The sequence below is a fragment of the Panicum virgatum genome, chromosome 1K, assembly GCF_016808335.1.
Source record: "Panicum virgatum strain AP13 chromosome 1K, P.virgatum_v5, whole genome shotgun sequence".
Taxonomy (NCBI): domain Eukaryota; kingdom Viridiplantae; phylum Streptophyta; class Magnoliopsida; order Poales; family Poaceae; genus Panicum; species Panicum virgatum.
The window spans coordinates 41,517,012-41,539,265 of NC_053136.1; the positions used below are offsets into that span (position 1 = coordinate 41,517,012).

Below are 22,254 nucleotides of genomic sequence, written 5' to 3' on the forward strand. Positions count from 1 at the left end.
AAACGCCTGCCTGGATCGCTTGGCTTCGTGGCGAGACCAGCTAGGCTGCTAACAACATCTTTTGGCGGCGTCGGCGTCGGCGTCGGGAGCTCACCCCTGCACAAGACGGCCGTGCCGTTCGATCTCTATCCCACGCCGGCGGGGCGCCCGAGGGGCCGGTGAATCGTGTCGCGAGCAGCCTCGAGTGACCGCTAGCTCCGGTTTTTGCAGACGAGTGGCACGCTCACGTGCACGTACGAGTACAGCGAGCAGCAGCTGGGATTTTGCAGCTCATTCGGTTGGGTTCGTTGGTTTTGTGCGAGCCTCTTGCGGATGGCGGGATATACCGGCAATGGGCAGTGGGACAACCGGACAAGGTGTTTGTACTGGCTTCGTACAAACAGCTAGCTCTCAAGTGTATTACGTCCATCTTCTGAAGTACTCATGATGATCAGTTTACTAGGTTTGCTGTCTAAGATGGGCTAACTACTTGGTGCAATCACGGCGACGACACATGTAAAAAAGTTGTGTTGATGAAGATGCTGACTTTTTTTTTCAAGCACGTGCAAAGCCAACCACCTCCATGATGGTGATTTAGCAGAGTTCGAACCTGAAATTTCTAACTTTCGAAAAAAAATCATGAAGATCATATGCATGACAGCTTGCAGAATATCATATCCTACAGTTATCTCGTCCTCAAATGAACCACTTTGTACATAAAAAGGGGAGTGATGCTAGTATCTTCGCCTTCACACAAATAATTGTTTCACTAGATATTTCTGCGAAGAATATTTCACCTTTGCAAAATAACCCTATGAACCACGGCACTGTACAGACCATTCTTGTCGGGATATGATACATACAAGTTGACTTGACCCGCGACCCTGTCAAAGATAACCCATGAACGAATCATGCCCACACGATGCAGTCTGGAAGCGCGATCATCACAAGGGTCCAAATCGTATTTGGAAAGCGAAAATCCAGCGACCGTAGACCATTCCACGAGCTAAATTTTTGTCGTCATCAAAACCGCGCGAGACATGTCACACATCAGCCTGGAATATCTCTGGGCGGTTGTGCTGAAAACGACTCTGGGATTCGAGGCTGGCCACGCAGCAACAATTGACAATCCTGTCCAGCTCGGACAAAGACGGCGGCGCTGGGTGATGGGGTGGAAGAAGCTGAAAAGTGGCGGTAACTGGCGAGTTTGACGGACTCGGGGTCTTCGCTGAGATGCCGGTCAAGCTGAAGCTAAGGAGTAGCAATGTGTGGTTGTAACGGTGAGGTAAAACTGTTTTTAAACCCTTGGGGACCTCAGCCAGTTGAGCATCCAAGCTCATACTTCCAGTTCAAACATCGTTTCCAGGCAAGACTAGGGGTGGTAAAGGGCCCTAGATTTTGGCCTAAAAAATCTAAGGACTGAGCCATTAAAGGGGCGGACTCTAATCTTATACAATTTTGAGCTAAAAAATTTAAAAATCTTGTTAGGTTGTGAAAAGGCCACTAGAGCTATAACTCATTACCACCGAGACCAAGCCGATCAGAAAGGCCGCCGTCTCCGGCACAAGCAGAGGTACCCTACCCTGTACACTCTCTGCTTTTGATTCCTGTACTTCTGTCTGGCTTGTCAATATTTATCTCTGGCAATGAAGGGTGGTGAACATTTGTCAAGCTGTAGCCTTTCTTCTGCTCGCTTCGTTCTTATTCTTATGAATAAAATGGGGAAAAGAAACATTGCAGAAATATTGTTTAGGAGCTTATTAGGATTGCAATCTTGCTCATACCTCTGCTTACAGCATGGACGCGATGTTGTTCCTCTAGATTGAGCATGCACGCATAGTACGCCGCCAAGTTTAAGCGTTTATATTTTGCAGGTGGCAGTGAAGTGCATCATGTGTCATTCCAAGCAGCTGGCGAAAGTCGCCATGCCCATGCTTATACTATTGCCGTTGCTGCTGCTGTGCTATGGAGTTGGAAACATCCATTGCTCAACCGTTCATGATAACAGCGGAGATCTGAAGGCACTCCTCGATTTCAGGCAGGGCATTCCCAGCGATCCATATGGAGCCATGAGCAATTGGACCATGAACTCCCACTTCTGTCGGTGGAATGGTATCACGTGCACCTGGACACGACGACAATGGCGTGTCCTGTCGCTCGCCCTCCCAGACAAAAATTTAGCTAGAAAAATCAGCTGCTCTCTCTGCAACCTCACCTTCCTTGTTTATCTTGACCTCTCCTCTAATAACTTCGTGAGTCCCTTACCAGACGCACTTACAAATTGCTCCAACTTAAACTACTTAGATTTATCATCAAACTTACTGGTGGGTACAATTCCTCCAAAATTAGGCCTGCTGTCACATCTAAACTTTCTCGATTTGCGTTCAAATCACTTCGAGGGAAGCATTCCTGGTGAGCTTGGCCAATTGGTGAATTTACGAAGCTTGATCCTAGGAGAAAATAGTTTGTCAGGTGAAATCCCACATGCCATCTTTAATAATCTTTCTTCTCTACGATATCTATATCTGTATTCCAATTCCCTAGGCAAGGCATTGCCATCTAACATAGGAGAACTTTCCCTAATCTCATAGAGCTTGCCTTGGAAAACAACATGTTTGAAGGTCCCATCCCAGCTTCCCTAGGGAATAGTAGGCTACGAGTAATAGATTTATCACATAACAATTTCACAGGGAAAATTCCTACTTCATTCGGAAAACTTTCAAATTTAACTTTTCTAAGTCTTCAGCATAATCATCTTGTAGCAAGGGACGATCAAGACTGGAAATTTTTAAATACATTAAAAAATTGTAGATATCTAAATGCACTCTCACTCAATAACAATAAGCTGCAAGGATCTATACCGCAGTCAGTCGGTAATCTATCGACAAGCCTTCAGTATCTTTTCCTAGGCGGGAATAGCTTGTCAGGACAAGTTCCGCAGAGCATAGGGAAACTTAGTGGCTTAACTAGACTGGGACTGGGTGAAAACTATCTTAGTGGTACAATTGAATGATGGATTGAAAACTTAAAAAACCTACAAAGTATACGTCTACAATCCAACAACTTCACTGGGCCAATCCCATCCTCTATTAGCAACCTTACTCAGTTGGAGTACCTCTACCTATATGAAAACAACTTCACTAGGCTAATCCCATCCTCTATTAGCAATCTTACTCAGTTGGAATACCTCTACCTATATCAGGTTGATTAAAACCTACTGCCCTTTGGGCTCCTCCCCGCGTTCGACGGTAAAAAAACGGACGCGTGTCGATCAGCGCTCGGTATGGCATTTTTCCAAAAAGGCCCTTTCACTTTCTTAAAATCATCCAGCAGTCTAACTTATCAGATTGGAACAGTAAAAACTTTATATTATTTTGCGTTTAGATCCTTGTTGTAAATCTTATTTCAACATAAAGAAGAGAAAAATCGGAATTCTTGTCATTTTACAAAAAACTGCCCGCGTATCGTTTTTCGGAAAACCCCCTCCCCAATCCAAACCCTCACCCACTTCCATCCCCCCCTCTCTCTCTCTTCTTCTTCCCTCTCCTCTCCCTGCCGCCGCCGCCGCCACTCTCCCTGCCCTCGTGCCTCTGCCTCCCCTCGCTATCTAGCTCTCCGCCTGCCTACACCGCTGCCGCATCGTCTCCCACGCCGCCTCGCCCAGCTCAGCCCCCCAGCCTTCGCCTCCCCGGCCCTCGCCTGCCCCTCCCACCCCGGCCCCTACCTCTGCCGGCACGCGGCTGTAGCCCGGCTACAGGGCATCCCGCGCTAGATCTGGCGGGGGCGTGCTCGGCGCGGCGGCCGGCGACCCCCCGGTGCGGAGGCCCTGGCCGGCCTCGGGCACGGCACCAAAGGTCCCCGGAGCGGAGGCCCTAGCCGGGCTCGGGCACGGCATCGGAGATCTCACGCGGGCGGGGGCAGGAGCTGCGATGGCACGGCGACCGACTGCGGGAGTGGCGTGCGCCTGGAGGGAGCGGCGGCGGCTGGAGTCGCAGAGCTGCAGTCCCTCCCTTCGCTCTCAGATCCGGCGAGGTCATCCGCGTCTCCCGATCCCCCTCTGGCCCTCCCTCCTTTTCTCTTCCGTATCTGCATCTAAACCCGACGGCTGACCAGCTCCTCCTCCGCTCCCGCCTCCGCGCGGAGTCAGGGATGGGATTCCTCTACATGAGCCGCGGCAAGGATTGGATACTGCTCGCATCCCACAAGTAAGGGTACGAACCCTAGCGCCGGTCCCGCCTCCTCATCCCCTCCGCTGACACGTCGGTGCTCCTACGTGCCTGCAGGCAACTCCAATCAGTAGCCATGCTTCGTGTCTCCTCTCTCTGAGCCAGCCATGATTGGTTGAGGAGGAGAAGGATGCGGGCTGCGCCCGATGCTTGTTGGACTCGACGCAAGCGGCGGCGGCGGCGTGGCTCGCATGCCTGCATGGGCACATGGCGGCGTTCGTTTCTTACTGCTGCTTCGCGCGCGGAGAATCCAAGCACTGAAGGCAGAAGAATCCGCTGAACTGATCCACTGCAACGCCTGCTTCACCGATGCCTTCATGTCCTATTTGCTCACCTCCAATCTGATTCAAGTAATGAAACTAGACCCGCACTCAGTAAGATTTTGACTATGCTGGTTTAATCAGATGGCCATTGATTCATGTGTTACTTCTACAGAACATAGTTTTTTTAGCAGTAGTGATTTTGTGAAGTCCTGCATTATGTGACATATATAGTTCAATGGGAATAACTTGGAAACCATTTTTTATGTAAACACATTTCTGATATTTTAACTTAACAGGTATATTGCACTGACTGGCTTTTTTCATGCTCCATTTTGTTTGCATTTGCATCTGGTTAAATATAGTAATTCCATTTTGATTAAATCAAAATGAGTTGTGATGTCTTCTGTTCAAGTAACTGTTCATAAATATGTTTGGTCTGACCACGGAGAACAAACAGAAGGCATACAATTAGGTAGCCATTGATTGTCCTAACCAGCATGCACGTGCATTATATCTTGCAAAATATATTTGAGATGCTTGCTTGACTTTTAGTTTGTTCATTGTGGCCTCATCTGTTCATGTGTTTTGGTATCTATTTTGTCATGTAACCTAGGACAGCCTCCATTTAGAATATAAAACTTCATATTTTCCTTTTGTTGCATTTTTGTGTCTTTTAATTTATTGTGACTGCAATCTGTATTCAATGCCATGTTGGGTTCCTACATTTGTATTCTTCCATTTGCTATCTCATGCCTTATTTAGGAGCTTCTCATGATTATGGATCTCTTTTATTTATGATAAATAATGTGGATCATTCATAAGATTTCTGCCTCCATTGTTAGGTAGTTAGATTTTCATTCCACAATGGTTACATTGGACACCTCACTAGCTTCCTTTGAAAGAAGAAGAGAATTATATATAGCCTGTGACTTGGCTAATGTTTGAAAAATGAATAAATGACTACAATTAGCGAAGAAGGAAAACCAGTTGCTGTTTGATAGTACGTCAGTAGCAAACATAAATATAAAATATCATCTATCTGTTGTAAAACTGTTATGCATAACTCTTGCCAGTGCATCAGTATGACTACCTCTTTTTTTTGGCATTTGCATTAAAATCTTGGAAGTCTGGAAACGTGGTTCCGGATGCAAATTAGTAATTTAGTAGCCTGGTTAACTAGGCTGCTGGGTTCCAGAAAATACTACGTATTATCAAATCATGGTAGCCATAGTTTTCCTTTCTTTTCTTACATCTGAACTATTTCAAAAATGTCTCACCAAACAGAATATCCTTCAGCTACACATGTGCTAATTCCTTCTTCCATCAGTAGGATAGCTATGGAAGCAATTGCACAGACACAAGAACGACAAGGTAATGTGTTCTAGCACTACTTGTTTTAGATCAACTGAACCTCTTGCATCCCTATGTCGAAAGTTGTCCTATGTGCAGAAGGATCCATTGGTAGGAGCAAAAAGAAAAGAGTAAAGATCAGTATACACAACTAAACTGCTGCTTTGATGGCTCCACATTAACCTCTTGAACTCTTGGTAATAAAAAAAGCATCTGCATCATGCATGTTTCTATATCATTCATGGCCTGTCTTGGGCTCCCCTGCAGGGCTGCATCATGCTTGCTTGCTTGAAAAATGCTTTAAGTTACTCCATTTCTATTGTTTAACGGCATAAACCTGATGCTGTTGTTTTCCACTCACTGCCATTCATGTTGATAACTACTGATTAGAGAATGTTTAATTTGGTGCAGCCCCACAGCTAGAATACCTGGTGGTCAGATACTCTGATGATCTCAAGTTAAAAGGCCCTGGGATTATATAAGAAGATAGTTATGTGAAGGTTTTTAATGTGTCCTAAAAGCTTAATCAAGACTGCGGGGCATTGACTGTCTCTTACGGTTATACTACGAATATTACGCATTCATGTAGCACTTGCTTATTGTCACGATTGACCATTATATGCATTGTCAAGAAATTAATGTATTTTTATTGGCTTCTTTTTAACGTGACTGGGAGCATTGCTCTGAATGGGGTTATGTGGTAGGGCGCGCAAAGCGCGCCAAATGTTCTAGTGAAAATAAATTTGAGGGTCCCTTACCAGTCAGCTTGGGGAATCTTTCACATCTCATAGAGTTGGACCTTAGCTATAACAATCTTCATGGGCCCGTACCATCGAACTTTGGAAACTTTCAACAACTCATATTGTTAGACCTTAGCGACAACAATCTACAGGGTGGCATGACTCTGGCAACATAACTCTAGTTTCTACCAAAACATAAATATAGCTCAACTGTCCACATTTTTATCAAATACATTTAGTGGAGGATTCTAAGACACTTTTGGCCAGTGCGTAGTTCTTCGGAACACGAAACCCTACATGTGCAAAGTACATCACGGGAAATTTTCTTGATGATGACGTGAATGTTCATTTGGGAGACTTTGGCATTGCAACTATCATTCAGTTGGACATTCAGGCTGTAGCAGTTCACTCGCTGGGTAGCGGAACTAATGCTGTATGTCCTCAAGAAAACTTTTCAAACGTTTTGGCATCTCTGCCCTTGATGATACTGTTTGACACGACGACGGAGATACAAACAACGAGTGGAGGCAACGCAGAACACACGTGAGAGACTTTTCCCCGGATACCAAGTTAAGAAAAGTATTGGTTGTTTTTCTCCAGCGTCGGCCAGTGGCAGTCGGTGACCCCGGTGTCGCACCTCACGTCAGATGCGCCGCCCTGACGCATGCCTGACCATGTTGCTCTGCTCAGAATTCCTTCATCTTTATTACCTAATCTCCTCCCTAATCTTGTTCTTCTTGAGCAATAATCGGTGCACGTGTTGCGAAACGGGTTCTCACGTGGGGGAGGATAGATCTGGGTCTTCTCTTGATCTGCAGCTAAAAAGAATTGATCTGGAAGCGATTGTTGGTCCTTCACATTCTGTCGAGTTATATGTGCCGTTTGTTTTCGGTCCCATCAGGTAGCTTTTTTTAATCTTTTAATGTACAGTTTGTTGTCGCTTTGAAAAAATTGGGATCGAACCACTAGTCGAATTAGCGGCTACACCATCCGTTCCTTTCAAGGATCGCTCTCCGTTTAAAAATTGAGTTGTTGAGCCATTGTAGGCTGTAGTCTTGTAACGTAGCCGCATCATTTTTCTTGTAACGTGGCTGCACCGCTGCAGTAAAAATACGAAGAAAAGCCAAATTTGTTTTTCCTGGCCCGTGGCCCGTGGGCAATATTATTGTGTAATGACTGAATTTCTATATATGTTAAAAGACCCACCGCTCGATGACTTTCTATTCGTCCACATCGGCTAAAAAATTTTGCACCGCTTGATGCACATCTCACGACTTAGAGCAACTCCAACAGATTGATTTTCCCTATTCCCTTTCCATTTTTTCTCAATATAGGGGATTGATGTTGAAAAAACATACTCCAACAGATTGATTTTTCACTCCCCTTTTCCCTTTATTTTTTCTCAATCCCCAATAATTTCAATCAAATCCCGAATAGAAAGGGGAAAACCCCGTCGCCCCTTTCCTCGTCGCTCGCGTCGCCCCTTCCTCGTCGCGCGCCGTCGCCCCTCCCTGCCCGCCGTCGCCAAGAACTCGCCGTCGCCCCTCCCTGCCCGCCGTCGCCCCTCCCTGTTCCGACTGCAGCCCCCGCAGCGCAACGCGATGGCCGCCGACGAGCCCTACCAGCAGCCGCCCGCCAGCCTTCGCCAGCCTCATCCCCCTCCTGCGCCCATCCTTCACTGGGGACCGCCGCCGCCCATGGCATCCACTGCCGGGGCCGCCGGGGCGGTGCGCTGGGCCGACCTCTCCCAGGTGGCTGCCACGAGCATGCTCCCCATGGAGGGGTGGCTGGTCGCGCCGCCCATGGGCATGCCCTCCATGGAGGGGTCGCCGGCCATGTCGCCCACGGGCATGCCCTCCATGGGCACAGCGCCCCAGCTTGGGCCAAGGGCACCGTGGGCGGTCGTGCCACCTCGTGCTGCGATGATGCCCCCAAGGCCGAACGCCCCACCGAAGCCCAAGATCCCTACCACCGGCTTGGCAAAGGCAGCGAGGAAGAAGCCGGGCCCGAAGAAGAAGAAGCCTTCAACTCTGGTGGCCTCTGCTTCAACGCCGACAAGAAATTCTTCATCGTCGTCAAACATGGCAGCTCCCAATTGTGGCACCGAGGAAGACACCCATGATGCCAACAACGTGTTTGATGGAATGTCTGCAAGGTAAATTTCAGAAGTTCCTTGCTCTGAATATATGATATGCATGAAGCCTAATAGGAATGTTGTAGCCTGTAGTCCTGCACAATTAGTTCCTTAGCTTGCTGTCACTGTACTCTGTTAATCAAATGTAACAAAGAAATGACATGGCATTTTATTTAGATGGCATGCGTAGTATCATGTCTCTTGATATGCTGTGTCACATCAAAGATCCAGATGGCGTTGTAGATCACTTATTCACTTCACAAACACTCCTGCAATTAGCAGTCTGCAGTGCAATGAAGGAACTTTAGAGACTTGCAGTACCAGATTGAACACATTGAATGCTCTTACATTCTAGTTTACTGCAGGAAATTAAACACATCATTGCCTTTTCTTTCTCTCCTTCCTTTGCATTGTGTATATTCAAGTCAGGGATGCAATATTGATGTTTTAATGCAGGCATTGTCAATTATCATAAAATAGCCATCCTTGGAAATCCTTACATTTATGGTTTTTTTTTTCATTCTGGGCCAACATCTGTTAATAATTTAATGAGACCCCTGAGGCCCTGACTGCAGGAAAATCCCAATAATTTACTTGAAAGAAACTGGGTCCTCTGTGGTCCTGCCCCATCAATCCAGTAAAACATGTCAGAAATGCTGAACCCTTGTTCCCTTATTTTACCACCATATATTTCCATGAGCTGCCTTAATTTCCATATATTTCTATTTGACTTGAGTACTTGAGTGATTCTACATCACTATATATGAGTGATTCTATTGGTGTTCAGTGTTACTTGCATCTCTATATATGATGAATTTGTTTGAATGTGCAGTGCCCAATCTTTTTCAAATATGATGGATGAAAGTGTTGAATTAGAAAATATCTCTCTCTTCCAACCATTGCCAAGTGCTGATGAGGAGCATGATGAAGATGACACTTTGATCAGTCCAACAAGGAAAAGAGGACACAGGTCTGCCAATTATTCATCAGATGAAGATGTTGCCTTGATCAGGGCATGGGAGTTTGTGTCCCTTGATGCCATTGCAGGAGTTGATCAGAGTAGTAGCACTTATTGGAGCCGCATCTCAGAGCACTTTCACCGTAATGCCAATACAACAATGTCTAGAACAATCGGGTCGCTCCAGCATCGTTGGTCTACAATCCAAGAATGTTGTAACAAATGGAAGTCATGTCTTGCCCAAGTTGCTCGCCAACATCCAAGTGGAGTCCCACTTCAAGAACAAGTGAGTAGGCCATTTTGTTCATTTTGTTCATTTTGTTCACTTGATCCTAACATTTTGCTCTTTTTTGCCTTGATAGGCCAACCTCGCGCAGGAGAGGTACAAGGCCATGGATCAGCAGAAGCATAGGCCCTTTACCATGCAACATTGCTGGACATTGCTGCAAAACAATCAGAAGTGGATAGACAGGGAGTTTGAATGCCCACCAAAGAAGCCAAGGTCCAACTGTTCATCTTCAACTGATTTTGAAGCTCATGAGGAGGATGAAGGGACTGATGAAATGAGCAAGAGGCCTGCAGGGAGGAAGAAGGAGAAAGATAGGTCGAAGAAAGATGCCGGTGGCTACAAGGAGGCGATACAAAAGATGATCGAATCAAAGGAGAAGCTTGCGGTTGACAAGGACTCAAGGTGGACGGAAATCAAGGCCATTGAGGAGCGCAAAGTTGCAATTGAAGAGCGCAAAGTAGCTGCGGAAGAGCGCAAGGCAGCAAACGAGGAAGAGAGGCTAAGGCTCAAGGGTGAGAAGGCACGGGCTCAAGCAGCTGCGGAAGAGCGCAAAGCAGCTGCAAAGAAGAAGGACGAGGACCAAAAAATCATGTTCATGGACACGAGTGCTCTTGATGACACACAGAGGGCATATGTCGAGGCCATGCGTGCTAAAATTCTAGCTAAAATACTAGGAGGCAGTGGAAGTGGGAGTGTCTAGTGCTTCTTTGGTGTCTAGTGTCTAGTGTCTAGTGTTTGCAATGTGTTCCTAGTTTATCTAGCCTGAACAGATGTGTCTAGTGTTTGCTAGCATTATTGCAGTTGCAGCAGCATCAGTTTACCATTACCATTGTATCAGTTTGATATCAGCATCAGATTAACACACTTCTGCAAGCTGGGATATGCTCTTTGGTAATGTGTTGGAGTAATAGTATTCTGTGTATTCTGTTACACAGCAATACAGCACTTTCTTGCAAATATTACTTGCAAATATTACTTGCCCGGTCAGCAATGTGTCTCAGATTACTTGCAAATATTCAGTTTAGATATATTATTCTGAATGTACATTGTTATCCCTGTTTCTGCTTCATTTTTGCTAGACAAAATTATTGCCATCAGAAATGCAGGGCTAACATGTCAGGCATATGCCAGGGATGCATATTCAGTTTGATAGAGGCATCTTGATGATGTTCAGTACAACATCTTTTTTGTGTGTGAAAATTACAGCAATTATGTTGACCAATAACTTGGAGACATCAGGTGCCCCTTCCTGATGATACTGAAAGGAGACACTGCTATGAGTTAGTTCAGAACAAATGAATCATGTCACCTATGCTAGTATTTGCTCTTGTATCAGTATTCAGTACTACTACTCAGCACCTGGTAGTGCTCTGTGCTGGGTTTGAAATGACAAGCTCGAGCTGTGCCTCAGCTGCATGACTCACAGAGTGCATTCAATTAGATTCGAGTTGAATCAACAGGCTTAAGGTAGGACAAGAGTGTGTTTGAGCTAGTCAACAGAAAGGTTACAGAACTGGTCAGCATTTGTTCTAAGAATTTGCATTCATTCTACAGGTACAACAGAAGAGTAGTTGTACAATTATGAAGCCAAAAAGTGACAGCTACAAGAGTAGTTCAGCTACAAGAGTAATTTTCATTGCATAATGTCATTTCAATCAGGTTGCCATTTCAAACATTTCAAGCAACCTGATATTCAGTCTCTGAATTCAGAGACCATAACACTGCATCTTGTCAAACATTGCAGTTCAGGTTCAGTTCAGGTTTGCAATGGTGCATAATTTATATCTGAAACATTGTAGTCTGCATAATTTTGTCAAACAATGCAGTTCAGAGACCATAATACTGCATAATTTATATATCAAACATTGCAGTCTGCATAATTTTGTCAAAGAATTCAGAATTCAGAGTGATGCAGAATAGTGAACAATTATCATCATTGATACAAAAAGTGAGAAATATACATTAAAACAAAAGTAGTTTCAGCTACAAGAGTAGTTCAGCTACAAGAGTAATTTTCATTGCCCATGTAGTTGCCACAAATGCTCAACAAGGTCATCACGAAGCTGGCTATGTGCCACGGGGTCTTCGATCTTTCGATGCATTTCTAGAAAATTGTAGATTCGGTCTTCATCTTGTTCGGGTTCCACAGGTGTTCCCACATGGTCATACACAAAATCTTCAGGTTGATCCCTTTCATCCTCTATTATCATGTTGTGCATGATGACACATGCTGTCATGATATGCCACAAGGTCGTCTGGTCCCAAAATCGAGCAGGGCCTCGGACAATTGCAAACCGAGACTGCAACACCCCAAAAGCTCTCTCAACATTCTTCCTCTCAGCTTCTTGAACCTTTGCAAAGTGTGCTGTCTTGTTACTGCTTGAGTTTCTAATTGTCTTGACAAAGGTGGACCATGAGGGATAAATGCCATCTGCGAGATAGTAGCCCATAGTGTAATCATGGCCATTGACTTGAAAGTTCACAGGTGGAGCCTTCCCAGCAGCAAGCCTTGCAAACAGTGGAGATCTGTGTAGGACATTGATGTCATTGTGAGAACCAGGCATCCCAAAGTATGCATGCCAAATCCACAGATCACGTGATGCGGCTGCTTCCAAAATGATTGTAGGATCATGGCAATGCCCGGTGAATTGCCCATGCCATGCTGTTGGACAATTCTTCCACTGCCAGTGCATGCAATCTATGCATCCAAGCATCCCAGGGAAGCCTCTAGCTGCACCCATTTGCATAAGTCTTGCTGTGTCCTCCTCATTTGGTGCTCGCAGGTATTGCTCCCCAAAAACCTCAACCACAGCTTTGACAAAGTCCCTTAGGCTCTCAATTATGGTGCTCTCTGCGATGTAAAGCGCCTCATCAAGAGAATCAGCAGGAACCCCATAAGCAAGCATGCACAATGCTGCAGTGATCTTCTTCAAAGCACTGTGGCCAAGGTCCCCGGCTGCATTCCTCCTCTGCTGAAAATATGGACAATGTGCTTCTACAGCACCTGCAATGCACAAGAACAACTTCTTTGACATTCTAAACCGCCGTCTGAATGTGACCGGACCAAACACAGGTTCTTCTGCAAAGTAGTCATCAAAGAGCTTTGCATCTCCTTTCTGCTTGTTCCGACGAACCACCTCATGCCCTTGCACAGAACCACCATGTTTGGGCTGCTCATTCTTTGCAAGATCAGCGAGCATTATAGCCGCCACATCATAGTCCTCATTCGATGACGAGTCATCTTCAAGCAACCTCAGGAGCAATGAGTCCATCTGCACATAACCCACAGAAAAATAAGTTGCAAAATTAATCCCTCATGGCGGTGGCTCATGCTCCAAACTACTGGATGTGTGATGGGATAATTAAGGGAGATGGAACAAGGGAGATTACTGATGCATTGCATCAGGAAATACATTGGGTGCGCGATAATGCTTCTCTGCTTGACGAAGTGTTTGAAAAAGTACTCATGGAAGACCCGGAGGCTCCATTTTTGGTGGTCAAGAAGGATGATATTTCTTTCTCTAGAAAGAGGCCATGTTGTCGTTGGATTTGTATGACTTCATGTGTTGGCAGTTAATAAGTAGTAGATTAAAGGGAAGGTTGCATTACCTCCAAAAGCTTCGCATAATCAAACCCACTCATAAAGCAGAGACGCCATCAACAGATTGCTACAGCTCATTCGTGGACAAAATAGATCTGGAAATACTTGATTTGTCAGGCAACAGAGACATGGAAAATCTGCCAGAAAACTTATCAATGGCTAAGAGCCTCCAGATGCTTATCCTTGATGTGGAAATACCCAATCGACCACGGGCTTCTTGGCGGTGGCCTGCCGCCGGACCGGGCGCTGGCGTCCCTGCCGCGCGCGCGTCCAAAGTGGAAGATGCGCGCGGCGAGTGCGAGGATGACGACGGGGAAGAGGAGGACGAGCTTGGTGCCGAGCAGGACCTTGCGGAGGGCGGCGAGGTCGGGCTTCTTGCGGAGCGAGGAGGAGGGCGGCGGCGGCGGCGCACCCTGCTCGCGACGGGAAAGGAACGCGGGGGGAGGGGAGGGGAAAGAAAGATGTGACTGATAAGTTGACCCCACGTGACAGGATAGGGAAAGGGGAAAGGAAAAAATCTAGCTGCTCTATAAATTGAAAGTTAGAAAGGGAATTCCCCTATATGATAAGAAAGGGAGTAGAGAAAAATCAATCTGTTTAGTTGCTCTAACTCCCTCCCACCACCGCCCGAACCCGGCCTCCTCCTTCCCACCGCCATCCCGTCCTCCCCTGCTCTCCTCCCCGCCGCCGACCCACCTCTCCTCACCCTCCCCGTCATCCCCGTCCTCGGCTCCTCCTCCTCCCTCCCTCCCTCCCCGCCGCCGACGCGGCAACCAATCTCGGCGCCGGAGCTGCTCGCGCCGCGCGGGCCGTCATTCTCCTTTGCCCCTCATCCTCGGCGCTCCCGCGCAGCGTGGCGCTCGCGCGGCCTCCTCTTCCCCATGGTGGCGGGCAGCGACGACGCCACCGGGCTGCGGTGCGGCGCCAGGCGCGTGCCCGTCGGTGTCCGGCACCGCTGCTGCGCCGCGCGAGCGGGTCCCGCTGGTGGCCACGAAAGCCTAGCGACGGCCGCCGGCATGACGACTACCCGATGTCCGGCGGATGCTTGATGCTCACCACTTCGCGCGGCGCCAGCACAGGCAGCGGGGGTGGAGGCGCGTAGGCCCGCGCACACAGGTGGCGGTGGCAAGGCACCAGCCCTCGCTCCCAGGCAGCAACAACGGCGACGGCGCCGCTGCGCGGTGGACCGGGAGGCTGGGAGCAGGCGACCCGCCCGCGGTGCCTGCGGCGGATGGGACGCCGACCACGTCCGGCGCCTGCACAGCCACGCGCCCGTCGACCACGAGGGCAGCTCCAGCCCCGTCCAGCACATCAAGGTGCCCGTCCACCTCGTAAGCTCCGTTCCATCCTCCTCACTGCGGTGGTTGGATAGCAGCTCCGCTGCAATTCCATCCCTGCTGACTACAAGTGCTTCGTCCATGGAGGATTTACACCATGTGTTTCATGGTTGGCTCGTGCAACTTGTGCTTCGGCAATGGAGGATGCAGTCCATGTGTTTGATGGTTTGCCTCTGCAGCACTGACCAATTAACCATGCTAGATTTAGCTAACAGGGACTTCTATTTGACGGAAAAAAGACACATTCAGGCTACTTGCCTTGTCTAAGATAATGTTCCTAGGTCGGATATGATTTTTATTTTTTAAGCAATAATTTAAGCAAGTTAAGTGTACCTGGGATATGATGCTCCTTTGTCAGTCTCACATAAAAGAAAATCCGGCCAGATAACATGTTTGCATTAATAAAATAACAACCATTGTTTATCCTTCGCAATTAAGCTCATCATATGTTTTTTTGTGGCAAGATCTTACCTGATGTAACCATACTTACCACCAGCTGTAGATGAGGGCTCGTGCTTATAAAGGTAATGAGGTTTCTTGAGTGCTTTGCAATTAGTTTTCTTGACTGCTGCTGTATCTCTATAGTAGCTATTGCTATTCTTCTATCCTTATAGACCATTTACAATAAATAGTGCACCTATTATAATGATTCCACGCTAGAGTATCATACAGTTGAGTTCTTTTTTTGGCCATAGGGAAACTTAGAGATACTTTGTTAACAAAGATTTTTTTTACAATGCTAAATCGCAGTTAATACTTATCTGATGTTCAAAACTAATCTTTTGATTGATTGGGATATATACATATGCAGATTGGTATTTACACCTTCAGGTATCCTTTAGACAATTGGTTCAATGGAACTGTGCAAAACTCACCACAGTAAGGGATTTATTTTTCAACAAAAATATTTCACATTGTTTTTTTCCCAAATGCGTAATTATGGCGGAAGATAAGGGAAAAGAGAGGTTGCTGATAAGCTCCTTCAATTTGTAGGAAATCAATATTTATGTAAACCTTTATTAGCTATATTCGCTATTATTTCTCGCTCGACCGGGCTTCATCAGGTTGTCCAAATCGAGCCAGAAATGGGCCTTGACGTGTCCTAGAAAGGAAATGCTATGGATTTCGGCTGTGAGTCTGTGACTGAAAGTGGCCTAGAAACCGATATCACTAAGCCCAAGAAGTACCCGTGGAAAGGACTACTGGCCCAGTCACGGAGTCACCTTGAGTCCTTGATGTACCTGCACGTGTACAAACTGATAAGTTTGACCGACTCAAGGTCTTCGCAGCAATGGCAGTGTTGACGCAAAAATCAACACACTAAAATTCGAGGGTAAGTATTCGCCAAATAAGAAAAGTAGACCAAGCGTGCCAGTCAATTTGACCTGAAATTGACAAGAGAGAAAACAAAGTCGAATTCGAGAGCGTATCGGTTGGGATTCCGAATATCTCTCATATAGGCATATCAGCAAGCTCTGCTGATACAGTAAACGACAAAAAGATATTAAATGTGAACGTATAATAAACAACTGTGTCGACAGGATTAGTCGATGCACTAAATGACAAAACCGGCTTGAAGTAGCCGATCGCGCGTGTATAACAAAATCTAAGTTACGAATGTGTAACTTAGATGATGTAAACTAAAAACAAATCTAAACCGGCTCTTGAGATAACAAAAGTGTTACTGCAAAACTTAAAGACGATCTAATATGTTTTTAGCAGATAGATCTGATAATGACAAAAAAGCATAGAAAAACCTACAAATCTAGCCGATATCAATAAATTGTGAATAAATCTAGACGAGACGACAGCGATATACCCGAAAGTCAAAGCCTAGATAAACTTGATAACTTTTGAATAGATTTGAACGAAGCCACAGCGATGCGCCGGGTAGCTAAAGCTCAAATATACTCGGTAAAACAAAAACTTACCAGCAGATCAAGTCGCTCGAATGTGAGGCGTCCTCGATCAACTTGAAAGAACTCGTCGAAAAAGAAAAGAAAAGGCGAAATCGTCGAAAAAGTGCAAAGAAATTGTAAAGTGTTGTTGTATTGGATGTGTATCAAGTTTCTCCGGTCCCTTACAACTGATATATATAGCCTAGCGATATCAAGTCCTAACCGATTACGGCAAACATTACTTGACTCTAAAGAAAAGACTTACTAAAGATAAACTACTTTAAATATTACAACCGAATCGTCAAGATTCTCATAGAGTCCGGGTCCTCTTCTCCTTCCTTGACCTCATCGGCAACTCTCCATCGGCCGAGCACCAGAACGGACAAATCAGCATCTTCACAGCATATTCCCCTGGTCCATCGGATGGACTCCATCGGCCGATTCCAACCCTGTGTACCTTTTGGTTTCTTTCAAATTGGCCACCTTCCCTTCACAAAGATCACCTCCTTTGACACGTATCAAAAAACGGTGTCAACACATGCCTCTCAGTTTCGGAATAATTTATTTTGTTCCGAAACTAGTCCAACCAGCATTTAAAGCCATTCCTCATACCCCGTGTACACGCCTTACTCCGTACAACTGGGTAAAACTCTTATTTGCCCCTGGCCTTTTGTCTTCCGTCCGCGCAAACCCAACGCGCCGATTCACCTTCCGTCTTTTCACCTACCCAGACTGGGCCATAAATATCACCCCTTGGCCTTGCATCGGCAACAAACCTCCATTAGCTACAACACCTCCTTCCTTCCTCCTTCAGTAAAAACCCTAGGTCTTCCTGTAGCAATGGCGGGCATCAAACGCTCCAACGAGGGTCCTTCCGACGCCCCTCCGGCGATCCGCCGCCGCTTGGGGGTAAGCTTCTCCTCTTTACCCCCAATCACTATATTCTGGCTTGGTTCTAATCTCCAATCTTTGCACAACGATGACGCCCCCTCTTCTTCGAACTCCTACAATTCGGAGGGTCCCTCCCCTGGTGCCGATGAAGGCACAGTGGAGTACATTCGTCAACTCCTCCGAGAGAAGGATGAGGAGTCTCGGGAGAACTACTCCCAGGAGACCATCAGGTGTCAGTGCCTCGCCTCCGAATTGGAGGCGGCACAAGCCGACCGGGCCATTATCCGGGCCCAACTCACCGCCGCCGACTCCAGGATTGCCTGTGAGTCATTTCTTCCAAAGCATTGTCTCTTTCTTTCTCGAATCTTTATCTCTAATTCTTTGCTTCAGTCCTGGAGTCACAGATCCAAGCCCTCCATGCCGCAGCAGCCACCGCCACCAGGTCGGTGAACGCCCGCGGCAACACCGTCGCCGCCCGCCTGCAAGATGATTATTTCTAGGAGTAGCATCTTCCTAGAAATAATCTTTTGCTGTATTGGCCAGATCCTCCGATCAGCACTTTTGTAAACAATATTATTAATGAAGTATTTCCCTTTTTTGCCAATTTTCATTGCAATTTTCCAATTGACATTGCAAAAAACCAACTCTGACCTGAATTTGAACAGTCCGGATTGTGTAGATTTTTTGCACTAAGGGCGATACATGTCATATCGGCCATAACAATCCAACCGATAACTTAATTAATCGGCTATGCATCCACCCAAACGCTAGGGTAATACTTCTTCAAATATTTTCCATTAAGAGCTCTAGAATACTCTTCCCGTTCGAGCGTTTCCAAAATATAAGCATTGCCAGGAACTTATCTGCTTATTCTAAATGGCCCTTCTCATGTTGGAGACCATTTGTCGAATTTTGAACTCTTTGTTCCTATTGGCAAAATCAATTTCCAAACTAATTTTTCTTACTAAAAGGTTTTGGCTTTTACCTTTTTGTCATACCAACGGCCAACTCTGATTTTGTTCGCTTCAACATTCACAAGAGCCTTCAACCGATGGCCAGCAAAATCTTCCAATTCATCTTTCATCAGAGCGGAGTATTCATCAGCTGTTAACTGATCTTGAAACGTGACACGTCATGAATTAAGTTTCAATTCCCATGGGAGGACAGCTTCGAGCCCATATATCAACTGATACGGAGACAATTTAGTATTACCATGACAAGCCATTCTGTACGCCCACAAAGCTTCATGAAGCACAGTATGCCACTTCCGAGGATACTCATCAATCTTTCTCTTGATCAATTTAATGACTTCTTTATTAGATGTTTCTGCTTGACCAATGGCTTGGATATAATATGTAGAAGAATTCAGCAATTTAATCCCCATTCCAGTAGCAAATCCCTCAAATTCATCTGATGTAAATATAGTACCCTGATCGGTCGTAATAGTTTGTAGAATACCAAACCGATAGATAATATGTTCTTTGACAAATTCAATCATCTCTTTTGATGTAACATTTTTCAGAGGAATTGCCTCAACCCATTTGGTGAAATAATCAGTAGCCACCAAAATAAACTTATGATTTTTGCTGGATGGGAGGTATATCTGGCCGATCAAATCAATCCCCCATCCCCTGAATGGCCATGGCATGATTATTAGATTCATGGCTGACGCAGGAGCTCTTTGCACATTACCAAATTTTTGACATTCTTGGCAGCCTTTGTAATATGTGAAGCAATCCTCCAGCATTGTTGGCTAAAAATATCTGTTTCTCCTGATCACCCATTTCATTTTATAGGCCGATTGATGGGACCCACAGACACCTTCGTGAATTTTACCCATCACTACTTTTGCTTCTTCTTTATCAATGCATTTGAGCAAAACTCCATCAATCGTCCGATAATATAAATCTTCCTCCAACAACACATACTTGATTGCTTGGAATCTGATCTTTCTGTCTACTTTTTTGGAGGGATCCCTCAAGTAATCAACAATCTCTCTCCTCCAATCATCGACTGTTAACTCTAAGGCCATTACTCCTTCCATCGGCCGATATCCCGAAGCATGCTGAGCCAGCCGATTTGCATCACTGTTACGAAATTTGGGAACATGCTCAATGGTTACCTTCTTGAATTCTTTCAGCAGCCGGAGACATTCTTCGTGATATAATCACAAAATATCATATTTTCATTCATACTCTCCAACTAACTGATTGATCACCAGCATAGAATCTCCAAAAATCTCAACAACATCGGCTTTGATTTCTCGAAGTAATTGAATTCCTTTGAGAATAGCATGATACTCAGCTTGATTATTAGTTGCAGATGCCTCAATTGGAAATGAGAACTCAAAATTTGCCCCCCGAGGGGAAATCAACACCACACCAATTCCAGAACTATTCCCACATGAAAATCCATCAAAGAATAAAGTCCAAGGAACAAGATCTACCATGCTTAGCTCTGACCCACGATGTTGTACAATAAAATCGGCTACGACTTGACTTTTAACTGCTTTAGTCGATTCATATCTCAAATCAAATTCTGACAAGGCCAAAATCCACTTTCCTATTCTCCCATTTAAAATCGGCAGCGAGAGCATGTATTTAATGACATCATTCTTGCTCACGATAACACATTCAGCCGATAATAAATAATGTCTAAGTTTAGTACAGGAAAAGTATAAGCAAAGACATAATCTCTCGACAGGAGAATACCTGGTTTCAGCATCCAGCAACCTTCTGCTCACAAAATATATAGCTCTTTCTTTTTCTTCAAATTTTTGAATAAGGGCCGATCCGATAGCATGCTCATCAGCCGATAAATACAATTTAAACGGCTTGTGCTTTTGGGGAGGAACCAACACTGGAGGATTCACCAAATAATGTTTGATTTCATCTAATGCCTTTTGATGCTCCTCTCCCCATACAAACTCCTGATCGGCCTTCAATTTCAGTAAAGAATTGAACGGCTGAATTTTTCCAGACAAATTGCATATAAATCTTTGAATAAAATTAATCTTGCCGATCAATGATTGAAGTTCAATTTTTGTCGTAGGGGCTTCGACTTTGTCAATGGCTGATATAGTCTTCTGACTAATTTCAATCCCTCGCTCATGTACCATAAAACCCAAGAATTGGCCAGCCGATACACCAAAGACATATTTATTCGGATTCATCTTTAAACCATGCCTTCTTGTGCATTTCAAAGCTTTACGCAGATCGACCAAATGCTCTTGATGCCCCTTCGACTTCACAACTACATCATCAATATATATTTCTACAATTTTGCCGATGAGTTCATGAAAAATATAATTCATGGCTCTCTGGTACGTCGCACCGGCATTTTTCAGTCCAAAGGTCATGACTACCCATTCGAATAAACCAAGATGTCCTGGACACCTAAATGCAGTCTTGTGGATGTCTTCTTCTGCCATAAAAATTTGATTGTATCCAGCAGTAACATCCATAAAACTGATTACCTTGTGCCCAGCAGCGGCATCTACCAACATATCGGCTATCGGCATAGGGTAACCATCCATCGGCGTAGCCTTGTTGTGATCCCTGAAATCAATGCACAGTCATAATTTGCCATTCTTTTTGTAAACAGGAACCACATTAGAAATCCATTCGGCATAACGACACTGCCGAATAAAATTAGCTTCAATTAACCGTGTAATCTCGGTCTTTATATCTGGCAAAATCTTAGGATTGCATCGTCTTGCTCCTTGTTGATATGGCCGATATCCCAGTTTTATAGGCAAGCGATGTTCCACAATAGATCTATCCAAGCCATGCATCTCATAGTATTCCCAAGCAAAGCAATCTTTGTATTCGCTTAATAAACTCTTCAGTTCTTGCTTGTATTTGGGATCCAAGTTAGCACTAATAAACGTCGGCCTTGGTCTATCCCCATCTCCAATATCAATTTCTTCTAGTAAATCGGCCGATGTAAATCCCTGCCCCAATTTCCCTTCTTCTTCTAGGAACTCATCCATTAGGAACTTTCTGAAGAACCAACTGCTTGGATCGGTGTGGAACTGTTACTGGCCGATTCATCATCAGCTTTAGCCTTGACACGCCAGACTTGTGTCTTGACTCCCTTTCTGCTCAGAGTTTGTTCCCACTCTTCCTCTATGATTTCTAGTTGGCGTAGCCTCTGAACACATCGCTTCTGAGACCTGGTCAAACCTCCTGGACACCACTGAGACTGACCTGTACGATCAGGATCACGCTATGGATCTCTCCGCATCGGCTGATCATCTTGCACTCTGTCATCGGCCATCTGTTCTAGCCGATCGTGTGCAGGTACTCTTCTCCCAGCAGGATCACGTAGCATGGTCCTGCCCCCCAGTCGATCATGCACCGATACCTTTTTTCCTAGTCGATCATGCACAGGAGTGCGCTCACATTGATAGGGTTCATCAATATGATATGGCCTTTTGTATGATCGGCTGCCTTGACTATTGCACTCAGGACAATCATATGCCGATGGCAATGTCAACCCTTCTTCCGAGCAGTAGACAAAGAAAGGATACCTCCAATGTTCCTTCTCACGTCGTTCCTCTTCTTCTCTACGCTGCCGCCTTTCACGA

General features: G+C 45.5%; 3 protein-coding genes and 2 long non-coding RNA genes across 6 annotated transcripts; 4 read left to right on the forward strand and 1 right to left on the reverse strand.

The window, feature by feature from the left end:
* The first annotated feature begins 1,409 nt into the window (after positions 1 to 1,409).
* Positions 1,410 to 2,339, forward strand: LOC120708661. The gene is made up of 2 exons (XR_005689413.1): positions 1,410 to 1,552; positions 1,854 to 2,339. It is a non-coding gene; the product is annotated as an uncharacterized LOC120708661 (long non-coding RNA).
* Positions 2,340 to 3,199: 860 nt separating this feature from the next.
* Positions 3,200 to 6,482, forward strand: LOC120708702. The gene is made up of 3 exons (XR_005689434.1): positions 3,200 to 4,184; positions 4,263 to 6,015; positions 6,230 to 6,482. It is a non-coding gene; the product is annotated as an uncharacterized LOC120708702 (long non-coding RNA).
* Positions 6,483 to 8,159: 1,677 nt separating this feature from the next.
* On the forward strand, positions 8,160 to 8,717 carry LOC120655390 (neural Wiskott-Aldrich syndrome protein-like). Its single transcript, XM_039933182.1, has one exon. The coding sequence runs from the start codon at positions 8,160 to 8,162 to the stop codon at positions 8,715 to 8,717; it is 558 nt and encodes a 185-aa protein (XP_039789116.1).
* An 854-nt stretch (positions 8,718 to 9,571) lies between these two features.
* Positions 9,572 to 10,798, forward strand: LOC120708606 (caldesmon-like). 2 transcript variants are annotated; one of them, XM_039993968.1, is made up of 2 exons: positions 9,572 to 9,936; positions 10,028 to 10,798. In XM_039993968.1, the coding sequence occupies exons 1-2, from the start codon at positions 9,811 to 9,813 to the stop codon at positions 10,637 to 10,639; spliced, it is 738 nt and encodes a 245-aa protein (XP_039849902.1). In that variant the 5' UTR covers positions 9,572 to 9,810; the 3' UTR covers positions 10,640 to 10,798. The 2 variants fall into 2 exon arrangements, with proteins under 2 accessions (XP_039849902.1, XP_039849894.1); XM_039993960.1 differs by having other exon boundaries at positions 10,013 to 10,796.
* A 1,156-nt stretch (positions 10,799 to 11,954) lies between these two features.
* Positions 11,955 to 13,211, reverse strand: LOC120655402 (putative nuclease HARBI1). The gene has a single exon (XM_039933188.1). The coding sequence runs from the start codon at positions 13,209 to 13,211 to the stop codon at positions 11,955 to 11,957; it is 1,257 nt and encodes a 418-aa protein (XP_039789122.1).
* Between the last annotated feature and the right edge of the window lie 9,043 nt (positions 13,212 to 22,254).

Bases quoted from the DNA above. Each gene is read 5' to 3' on its own strand.
- LOC120655402 (XM_039933188.1), bottom strand. From the start codon at position 13,211: ATGGACTCATTGCTCCTGAGGTTGCTTGAAGATGACTCGTCATCGAAT.
- LOC120655390 (XM_039933182.1), top strand. From the start codon at position 8,160: ATGGCCGCCGACGAGCCCTACCAGCAGCCGCCCGCCAGCCTTCGCCAG.
- LOC120708606 (XM_039993960.1), top strand. From the start codon at position 9,811: ATGTCTAGAACAATCGGGTCGCTCCAGCATCGTTGGTCTACAATCCAA. The intron at 9,937-10,012 runs GTGAGTAGGCCA...TTGCCTTGATAG, and splicing joins GAGTCCCACTTCAAGAACAA to GCCAACCTCGCGCAGGAGAG.